Source organism: Hypomesus nipponensis, chromosome 18, assembly GCF_054491055.1.
Source record: "Hypomesus nipponensis isolate SF chromosome 18, ASM5449105v1, whole genome shotgun sequence".
Lineage (NCBI taxonomy): Eukaryota > Metazoa > Chordata > Actinopteri > Osmeriformes > Osmeridae > Hypomesus > Hypomesus nipponensis.
The window spans coordinates 5,115,361-5,125,444 of record NC_140378.1 but is presented as its reverse complement, the minus strand read 5'-3'; the positions used below and the strand labels follow the sequence as shown (position 1 = coordinate 5,125,444).

Sequence of the window (10,084 nt, the reverse complement as noted above, 5' to 3'; positions counted from 1 at the left end):
TTTAACCACATTTAACCGGACTTCAGTAGCCTATACTTGATTTGAGGGGTCTATAAAGTCCATGCCAATTCAAGCCAGTGCGCAGTGACAATTTTATTGTCATCATCCAAAGTCCATAGAACTGAAGGAACGACTTGCTCTAAAAGACGGAAGTTGTAGGCAACTGGAAAATACTTGTTGGGGTAAGATTAATACTTCAAATGAACTAATCAATCAAGTCAATTGAAATATACTGCCAGTTGAATAACGAGTTATTTACATGGTTTTATAGTTTTGAACAACTTTAAGTAGGTGAATCAGACGGCTGGCTATCCTGCAGATGACCTATGAATACCAAGTACCTTTTTATTTTTGTGTGGGGTGTGAACAGCTTTACACACTTTTTCAAGTGTCCTCTGAATAAATTTAGCATTTTATCAAACTGAATTAGATCGCAGATTAAAACTGAATAAGAGATACAGAGGTTATTCAGATTACATTTGTTATTAAATCTTTTCAAGGGTGTTTTAATATAACTGTAACTAACGTAGCATACTTTTATAATTTAGTGACTGCTGCTCTCAATTAAAATGTGCTTATAACTGGGTAATCTGTCCCTCAGATTCAGAAAAATTGAACAATTGTGCAATTGAAACACGTTTAGGAAACATCAACACTAACCTCATTTGACCCTTCCCTTCATTTCCCTAGCTTGCTTTTGAACTGCGGGCTCTCTTTGGGAAGGATGTCAGCTCAGTTTCTTCCATCGTCCAAGCAGTGATCTACTGAGAACCTACCATGGTGAAACGAGTGACAGTCACTTATGCGTTATGGGCGATGGCTGGACCGTTGGGCCTGCACCACTTATACTTAGGAAGAGACAGCCATGCCCTGCTGTGGATGCTCACCTTCGGGGGCTTCGGTGTGGGCTGGTCTAGAGACTTCTACCGAATCCCTGCCTACGTGTCCGAAGCTAACAAGCAGGCGGCAGGTGTGAGGAGAAGACCTGAGCCCCCTGCTGTGGGCCCAGTACGATGGGCTGGGCAGGTCTGTGTCGGGATCTACTTTGGCGTGGTGGCTCTCATGGGCCTGAACACGCTCAGCTTCTTCTACCTGCTGGTCCTGCCACTGTCGGTGGGTGCAGGAGTGCACCTGGTGTCCAGCGTGGGCCAGCAGACCTCAGATCTCCGCAAGACGTTGACTGCCTGTGTGGTCACCTCCCCTATCTTTTATGGCAGCAGCCTGTCTCCTCTGCCTATCAGTCTGGCTGCCAGCTACACAGCAGCCCAGCACCGCAAGTTCAAACCCCCTCAGTCACCTGAGAGTCAGAAACTAGGTGGGCATTTTGAGACGCACTGTCCTGCTTTTTCCTCTTGGTTTATTTTCTGTCCAGTACCTCTTTTGCCCCTCTGTCTTCCTTCTGGGATTCCAATTTCACGGCTTACCAATTTCGTTTTGAATAGTTTGTCTCCAGCAATACCTTGCTGATTCTGCCTCTGACTCACCAACTTCCTGTGTCCTCTCACTCCCAGTGCCACGGCTGACCCGGCTGGCTTTGGCCTGGCTGGCCTTCTCCGCTCCTCTGGGATACTGTATATTCCACAACACCACCGCTACGCTCTACTACATCTCAGACTGTTTGGCAGCCCTGCTGGATGTGTTCTGGTTCTTTCCCTGGCTGCGAGGTGTGGTGGAGTACCTCCTACTGATACCCTACAAGATGCTGTGCTTCTTCACGGGAGGGGGATATACTGAGGAGGCCTGGAAGAAGGTGCTAGAAATACTCCTCAGGGAGCACAGTCACCAAGAGAGAGAGGCATTAACGGTGAGTGCGAACTGTGTCGCAGTGCGTGGACACAACTGTAAAAAACACCAAAAACACAAAAGCAGTTTTCTGTCATGTGGTTATTTTGTGCACGTGCTGTTCAGTTTGTCTTCCTACAATTACACATTTTTCCTATTTTGGCTGTTGGTGGTTACAAAGCGGTAATCTTGTCAAGTTTATTCAATTAAAGGAGGGCTTTCATTTCTCCTCATCATATCCTCAGCTGACCTACTGTCCAAGGTGGCATTTTGACACAGTTCCGTTACTGTAGTGGCACAGAAAGAGAGACCTGTTTTTGATTCTCACCGAGGGCACAGTCTGCTGCTCAGGTGGGCTATCGCTGGGATATCTCTGAGTTATCTTTTCTCCCTGTGCTCACATGGGTTGATGTACAAATCTGTGCTTCTGGTTTCCTTTGGTGGTAGGACAGCAGGATGGCAGAAAAGCCGAGAAGGAATTTCCTCGGTGGAAACTTGAGCGCGTGTGTGTTGGTGTCACGGCTCTGCATTGCGTGTAACATCGCATGATCAATACGTTTCTGCTTCTTATTCCTGGGGAAAATAGTATCATGCTCGTTGTGTTGATGAAGTTACAAGTGTGTGCTTTTTCAGGTTTTGTCGTTGACCGAGGAGGCATCTCTGGAGGACATCACACACAGCTACAGGGAGCTGGTGAAGGTGTGGCATCCAGACCACAACCCCACCCAGGCAGCCCAGGCAGAGGAGATGTTCCTAAAGATCCAGGAAGCTTACGAGATTCTGCTCCGAAGGCACAAGGTTGATCGACACAAGTGACTCACCCTCAACGCACACAGACCCTTCAGTGATCATCACACCAAATCAGTGTCACATTGTGGAGATGTCATTTCATCAGTTTGTCAATAGTTGCAAATGCCATTTGTTCCCAACACAATACCAAGATTTCGTCATTCTAGATTCCAATTATTTGGAGGCTTTGTACTATGCAGTGGATTACGTGTTTGTCTCTCAGATGTAATGGACAAGCCTTAGTCCTTTGCTGACATCCTGTGGCAAATTAGAGAATATCATGTCTGCAAGTAAGTGTCATGTTGAGTAAATGTTTATTAGAAATGTGTTTATTTGAAATAAAGCATTGAGGCCATATCTGGCTATTTACGTTTCCTGTCCCTGTGTATGCTTGATCTTACATTAATCGTAAAAATAAAACTTTTTATTTGGACAATTAATTTTTTCGGGTTGCAATTCATCATCCTGCAGACTGAATAGGAGGCACAGCTTCACTGATCCACAGGAACATTCATATCTGTACATGCAGCTAATAATGCAAACAGGTAAACTGTTCCTTTATTCTGATCCTTACAGTGTCATACAGTTACCCCTTGGGGATATTATAGAAGACCACCTGCTAAGAAATACAAAACATATAAAAAAAACATTACATGTACTTGTTTTTTCATTTTTTGTCTTTTGTGGGTAAAGGAGAAAGCAATCGGATATAACTTTTATGAATAATACAAAAACCTAAAATGTTCACTTTCCTTGGAATGACCCAGCAGGGTTTTGCGATCTCACTCTTCACTGTTGAAGGAGGAGGGACAGTGTCTGTCAGTAGGCTGCACCTCCAATGACAGATTCTGAGGAACTCACATCAGGGCCAAATAGGAGAATCTAAAGACTGAATTCTGCAGTCCTCCATTCAACAATAGGAAGACAACTGGTAGAGGGGGGAAAATACATACTTTTGCAAGTTTGACTTTTACAAATGTGACAAGTTTTAAAACAATACTGAATTTGTTGCTTTGCAAAGAAGGCTCAAGGCTTCTTCTGTGTCTCTAAAGGTCCCTTTCCTCAGTCATCCGGTGAGAATGAACGCAGCTGATCACCGCAGTGGAGCCCCTTATGTTTCAGGTAAGGAGAAACAACGTGTCTGATGATCAAGTAGTGCATCTAGCTTTGTGGGAATTCTTGTCAGAAATAAAGTCAAACAATAGGGGAATACAAACTGTGTTTCTTTACAGGTGGAACAGTGGATCCTGCCACAGAACGGGGATTCAATGGAGGGGACGGGGCTCTGTCAGAAAGCACTTCCAACCGCCAGCGGTCCTCCCCAAACTGCTTCATCACTGGTTCGTTTTCCGGAACATGTGGGTTATATACATTGTATACAATCAACATGTGATATAAATGTTGTATATACATGTACATCATCTCTCTGCACAAACACTGTACAATTCTTGTGTATGTACCCATCAATGTATTGAGTGCTTTGTACTTCACCCAGCCACCTCGGTCACCACAGAGCTCTACAGCGGGCAGTCATCTGGTGCCTCGCCACCAGAGAGAGGGGAAGTGAGGGAAGGGGACCCGTTGAAGAACAGAGAGGGCTCTGTAGCAGGGGCCAGTGCTGCATGGCGGGGAAAGAAGAGAAGAACCAGTGAGGGTGCGCTGGCCAGCCTGAAAGCGTCATCGCCCGGCCCCGTCCGACTGCCGAACGGGAAGCTCCAATGCGACGTGTGTGGAATGATGTGCCATGGGCCCAACGTGCTGATGGTCCACAAACGCAGTCACACAGGTGAGCCGGGATGGAGGGGCCAGGGGTGTGTGCACCCTATACTGTAGCTCTTAAAACCCCCCAAAGAATGACTCAGTAGAGGGTCTCACTCTTTCTCCTCGGCTAACAAGACAAATTCCTTAACCCCTCTGAAGAGGAAACCATGACCAGTGTGTCCCCGTGCTGGTCGTCAGGTGAGCGCCCGTTCCAGTGTGAGGAGTGTGGCGCTGCCTTCACACAGAAGGGGAACCTTCTGCGCCACACCAAGCTGCATTCAGGAGAGAAGCCTTTCAAATGCCCCCACTGTAACTATGCCTGCCGTCGGAGAGACGCCCTGGCTGGTCATCTCCGCACCCACGCCGGTAAGGAACAGCCCGGGGGGGGAAGGAGTCATAGAGCTCTGGGCTTGGCAGGGGCCACCTGTTGTGGGTTTCCATACGTGAATAGAGGGATTCTGTAACTTGCACGCATTTTTCGTTTCATTTTTTTTTTTACTTAACGTCGAACACATTTTTATACTTTATTTTACTGTTACTCTTTGCCCTCCTTATGTTATAGTTGTGTAATGAGTTAGGTTGGAAGAGCACGCATAGGTAGTGAAGAACGTGCATTTTAAACCCACTGTTTGTGTAAACAAGGACTCAAGAGTCTCTTTTGGGAAACTTGGTCAAACTACATCAGCTTTCAGAGTCAATATATATTTGTTTTACTAGAATATGCTGTTCCCCACAGACAAGATGACATTTAGAACATTTTAGAAAACAGGATATCCTGTTGGTGTTTTCAATTGATGAAGACACATTCACACAGGTGCTGATCTAGTGAATGGCCTAGGTGGGTCTTTTCTATCGCTTCCATTTCAAAGAAAAGATGTTTGCAAACTTTGGATTTCAGCGAAGTGACGTCAGTCCCTTCTCCGGGTGTTTCTTAAGTCGGAACTTTGCGGTGAAGAAATGGGTGTTTTTTCAACGTCATTGGCGCCTTTTACTATATTTTTTTGTTGTTGCATATTTGGAATTGATGTGTGACCTGTCATTTTGCAACTTAGCAGGGAACATATTCACTCCCCTTAGTGCAGAAATTGACAAATGTTCCTAATTAACATTTTCTTTCAAAACGTTTTATCAAAATAACTAAGATAAGAAACCATTCTTTTCAGCAGTGTAATTTAAGGCATCACTTACAAGACCATACAAGAAAGCGTAAAAAGCTGGCCAGTTGACCACGTTAATGTTTGGCTTTGCGTGTTTCAGGTTGCTCAACAACAGGTAAGCATTTTAAGTGCAGCAACTGTGGTCGCAGCTACACGCAGCAGAGCGCTCTGGAGGAACACCGCGGGCGCTGCCAGCGCGGCCTACACAGCCTGGAGAACCCTGCTGCTCTCAGCGGCCACAACGCACAGGGTAAAACACACACACTTACAGATGTATATAACCACCTTGTGTGAGGCACTGGAGACAGAAAGGTTAACGTCAGTAGACCCGTGTTTTAGACCATAACCAACTTGGGATCTATTTGACTCAATGAATGGGTAGGTTTTCCAAAGATTGACGCTGGTGGGTTTTTGTGTGTGCTACTGTAAGCAGGAAAACAGTCTAAGAGCCTGGGGTCAATGACAGAGCCTGAACTTCAGTCGTCCACAGAAATACTCCCCCTAATAGCCCATCTGGCCAACAGCATCACCAAGCGTAAAAGCTCAACACCTCAGAAGTTCGTAGGTGAGATGGTTATCTATTAAACAAAAACTGCAGACACTGAAAACACGACTGTACAACTGAGCTGTACAAATGCATCTAACGGATAACCTGACTGTTCTCTGCACTGCACAGGGGGAAAGCACTTGTGGCTTGCCATGCAAGATTCCTGTTTTGAGTTTCCCCCTGGCTCTAAGGAGGGGGACAGGTATAGCCTACACCCAGAAAGGGACCTCGCCAGGTGGGTGGGGATGGTGAGCAGGCACCCTACCGGGTCCAAGGTTCGAGCAAAGGACCAGAACTCTGCCAAACTCGAAGAACCTCAGCCCTCCTGCCTGCCTGAGCGCGTATCAGTGAGGCCTGTTTCCAGCTACAAGGCTCCTGACGGACCCTGGGCCTTCAACTGTGGGGGAGGTGGAGGCGGGGCCTCGGCTGGATGGGAGGCGGATGAGGGCCTCAGCCAAGGCTGCCACGCTTCCACCAACACAGACAGCACAGCTGAGGAGCAGAATGCGGCCAGAGTGCAGTCAAACAACCCCCCGACCGCCACGCTCCCCAGCCTCAGGGCCAGCCTCAGGGCCAGCCTCAGCCACGACTTGAAAGGTAAAAGGAGGCCCGGCGTCACCACTGCGGCCAGGAGGGGCCCTGACTGGGCCCTCTCCTCCTGGGAGGAGGTTCAGGTGGTGGACGGAAAGGGGGGAATCCTGTGTACTTTCCGCTGTGAGCACTGTCATATCCTCTTCCTGGATCACGTCATGTTCACCCTCCACATGGGTTGCCATGGTTTCCGCCAACCCTTGGAGTGCAACGTCTGTGGTCACCGCAGCAGAGACCGCTACGAGTTCACCTCCCACATTTTCCGTGGAGAACACGTCCTCGGAAGAGGAACGCACCCCAAAACAGGTTCTCCCTGAAACCATGAAGAGTTCTGCTGCTATTTTAGCAGAACCCTCTAGTCGAAACCTTGTTCAGCCCCCTTTTCAGCTTGTTTAAACACATTTAACAAAGTCGGGGTAACATTTCCAAATAAAGGTTCTACTAGGAATCAAAGTAAGTTCAGAATTTTTGGGGACGTCGGCTCAGGGGTATTTAGGTACCATGGGGTCATTATTATTGAGGATTGTCATATATATATATATAAATATATATGTGTTCTAAATGCATGGCTTGCTTTGTCAAACATGTTTTCCAATATGTTCTGGGAACATTTTAAAACAAAATTAAATGTTCTAAATTTACATAGATTTTCACTTGTGAATTTAATTGAAACAAAGTAGAGCCCATTGTATCCTGTATTCTCTGGCACACAAACATTTACAGTAATTCTATTGGCAATGTTGTAAAACACATATTGGTTTCCTAAATGTTAACAATCAGTAAAGAAGAATGTATGCATTTCACACCAAAACTTCTATCTTTGTATGACACAGTGATTATTTGTAAACTAATGAAGTTAGCTTCAACAAAGAAACATTCCCTCAAGGTCATAGACACATATCTGCCTTAGGCTCTCAAATCGATTCCAGATCAGTGGAGACAATGTATAGCCTGGCACATCTTGTATACTCAGTTTTCCCTATTATTTTACTTGACATTACTTCCTCTCAGACAACAATTGCAACTCTCAAATGTTAGCAATGGTAACTTTCAAATGGATTCAGTCAAAATGACATATGTGTTCTGGATAAAACCACAGGTTTCTATGTGTGGGCTGGTTGAACCCTGTGAACCATAGTCAAGAAAAAAGGCAAAGAACGGGTACTCTTCAGTCACTTTAATTGAATGAAAATGTCACTTTAAATATTCCACATCACATGGGCTTCGGGGGAGCTCTTGGGGGGCCACCCTATGGGGGAAACAAATGATATATTTAGACACACATGCAATGCACTTCAAACCAGTTATGACGGTGTTCCGATTCGCACGTTCACTGTGATGCTTTGTCCCTTTACAAACATACAGTTAACAAGGTCAATAAAGCTCTGCAGAGTCATGATGGTACTGCTAACGAATGGGGGATTCGCAGGTTTGAATCACTTGCATGTCGCTCTGGATGAAAGCGTCTGCTAAACGAACGTTTTGTCATTATTCAAACTGAAAGTGTTGTAGGCAGTTTTGGTTTCCAGAACCATCATGGAAAACAACATCGCAAAACTATTACAAAAGGGTACTTAACTGACTTTTGATTGGGGCGGATGAATGAAACAAAGAGATGCGTCTCGTCGACAGCCATTACAATCAGTTAAAGAAATGGTTGTAAGACAATGCCATTTTGCCTGTTACTCCACAGCAGTATTGTTGGTTGCCATTAGAAATACATTTACATATCAAGTGTAGACTTCCTGAATCTGTGAGCCAGGGGTAACACTTACACTGGGCCTGAAGCGGGGAGGAGGAGTGCGGTCCTTCCGGGCTTCTGTGGAGCGGTTTCTGACAACCTTACTGTGGATGGCACAGCTCACACAGTAGTGCAACTTCACATACAGCTTGGGCAACACATATGCTGGGGGGGAAAGACAGACATCTAAAATGAGTCCAAATAGAGGGTGAAACATATTTGAGAGATGGAGGGGTTTAACAGAGAATCAGATGTTTGTTTACACGCAAGAAATTTGGTTTTGGCCAATGATGCCTCAAGCATAGACTATATTTACAGCTGATACACATTTAGTAAGCAATATGCAAATATATATATATATAGAAGACAAGGAACATACATAAAGTGCAATTGAGTGTGATAGTACAAACAATAATAATGTGCATCTGCATCATGTATGGGAATGACAGTGGAATGCGAAACAAGAGGAGCTATGGCATTGCAAATGCTACTGCTCTGCTATGAAGGTGGCCACAGGAGGACAGAAACTGCTCCTGTGTCATTTGCAGGACGGATACTCACAGTCAAACACGCTGGCCTCTGTGATGTCCCTCACTGCAGCAGCCTCGACGATGTTCCTGATGACGAACTTTTTGATGGCTTTATCTTTGGGTACACATCGGGCACAGTTGGTGCAGCGAATTGGCTGGACATGTCCACGGCCCTTCTTGGCGCGGCCGTTGTTCCTTCTCTTTTTAGTCTAGTGGTGTGACAATTATTTCCAATTCAGTTTTACCATGATTAGAATGAGAAAAATACGTTCCTCATCAGCATCAGCAGCTAGCTATGACTGTCACAGACGCAGGTTTGTAGCACTACGCAATGTTCTGCACAACCCTAACCCAGGGAACGAGTGCTCAAACACGTCGCAAGGAAAATGTATCTTGTTAAACATATTTTAGTTGTAAACGGCGAGCAACATGAGAGAAACATACAGCTGACAACATGTAAATTATAATGTACCACCTTTCCCAAACGAAGGTACGTTTGAAAAGTTGCCGTGTTCAAAATTGCTTTTAAATGTCTGGGAAATAAAGAAAAGCTTACCATCGTGCAAGAAGTGGAACGTCAGAAAGAGACCGGTTGACAAGGCCGATTACGTACGTCACTTCCGCGTGATCAGTACCGTGTCAGTAATGCAGGGCCCTCTGCTGGTGGAAGAAATAACGAATTGATTCACCACGTTGTACTGCAATGAAAAGTACATGAGAATCATTGGATAAAGTAGAAGTACTGTTAAAACGGTTTTTTATTGCGTGTTGCAATAGCAAATCTAATGGTTTTCTACGTTAGCCAACAGTTTTTTTGTCTGCTCAGCTCAGAACCAAAATAAGATATAAGATGTGGGGAAGATGTCGACAATATTAACGATAGCTACGTGTATTATTAATGACCAGTAGCCCCTTAACCAATTAGATGTGCTTCAGCCATAGAGTTAATAAACTTCAGCTTATGTTGTCCCGAGTATCTGGCAGTTCAGAAATAAAAGTCGTTGTGGACGGCGAAAATATGAAGGCAGGAACCTTCCGGCTGGAAGGGGTTGAACACATTTCATATGAGTATAATTGCATAACGCTGGACAAAGAACAGGATATAGGCTAGTGATGTCTGGGACGAGTATTTGGAACTAAGTTATGTTTGTCTTAACTCAGAGCTTTGCTCTGGACTTCTTTGGTC

At 45.2% G+C, this 10,084-nt stretch overlaps 3 protein-coding genes across 6 annotated transcripts; 2 read left to right on the top strand and 1 right to left on the bottom strand.

Moving 5' to 3' along the window:
- Nucleotides 1-78: 78 nt before the first annotated feature.
- dnajc22 (DnaJ (Hsp40) homolog, subfamily C, member 22) lies at nucleotides 79-2,940 on the top strand. 4 transcript variants are annotated; one of them, XR_014732117.1, is made up of 5 exons: nucleotides 79-182; nucleotides 691-1,315; nucleotides 1,512-1,804; nucleotides 2,028-2,133; nucleotides 2,416-2,503. XR_014732117.1 is itself a non-coding variant. In XM_084680803.1 (5 exons), the coding sequence occupies exons 3-5, from the start codon at nucleotides 778-780 to the stop codon at nucleotides 2,596-2,598; spliced, it is 1,014 nt and encodes a 337-aa protein (XP_084536929.1). In that variant the 5' UTR covers nucleotides 91-182; nucleotides 272-337; nucleotides 691-777; the 3' UTR covers nucleotides 2,599-2,940. The 4 variants fall into 4 exon arrangements, 2 of the variants coding, with proteins under 2 accessions (XP_084536928.1, XP_084536929.1); XR_014732118.1 differs by lacking the exon at nucleotides 2,416-2,503 and adding an exon at nucleotides 2,230-2,398; XM_084680803.1 differs by lacking the exon at nucleotides 2,028-2,133 and adding an exon at nucleotides 272-337 and having other exon boundaries at nucleotides 91-182; nucleotides 2,416-2,940.
- Nucleotides 2,941-3,015: 75 nt separating this feature from the next.
- On the top strand, nucleotides 3,016-7,268 carry ikzf4 (IKAROS family zinc finger 4). The gene is made up of 9 exons (XM_084680801.1): nucleotides 3,016-3,116; nucleotides 3,339-3,502; nucleotides 3,624-3,693; nucleotides 3,804-3,929; nucleotides 4,067-4,357; nucleotides 4,468-4,698; nucleotides 5,590-5,739; nucleotides 5,923-6,054; nucleotides 6,166-7,268. Exons 3-9 carry the CDS (start codon nucleotides 3,651-3,653, stop codon nucleotides 6,942-6,944), a joined length of 1,752 nt encoding a protein of 583 aa, XP_084536927.1. The 5' UTR covers nucleotides 3,016-3,116; nucleotides 3,339-3,502; nucleotides 3,624-3,650; the 3' UTR covers nucleotides 6,945-7,268.
- Nucleotides 7,269-7,789: 521 nt separating this feature from the next.
- rps26 (ribosomal protein S26) lies at nucleotides 7,790-9,557 on the bottom strand. Its single transcript, XM_084680804.1, has 4 exons — nucleotides 9,455-9,557; nucleotides 8,930-9,107; nucleotides 8,403-8,533; nucleotides 7,790-7,876 (listed from the first exon to the last, which is right to left on the bottom strand). The coding sequence occupies exons 1-4, from the start codon at nucleotides 9,455-9,457 to the stop codon at nucleotides 7,841-7,843; spliced, it is 348 nt and encodes a 115-aa protein (XP_084536930.1). The 5' UTR covers nucleotides 9,458-9,557; the 3' UTR covers nucleotides 7,790-7,840.
- Between the last annotated feature and the right edge of the window lie 527 nt (nucleotides 9,558-10,084).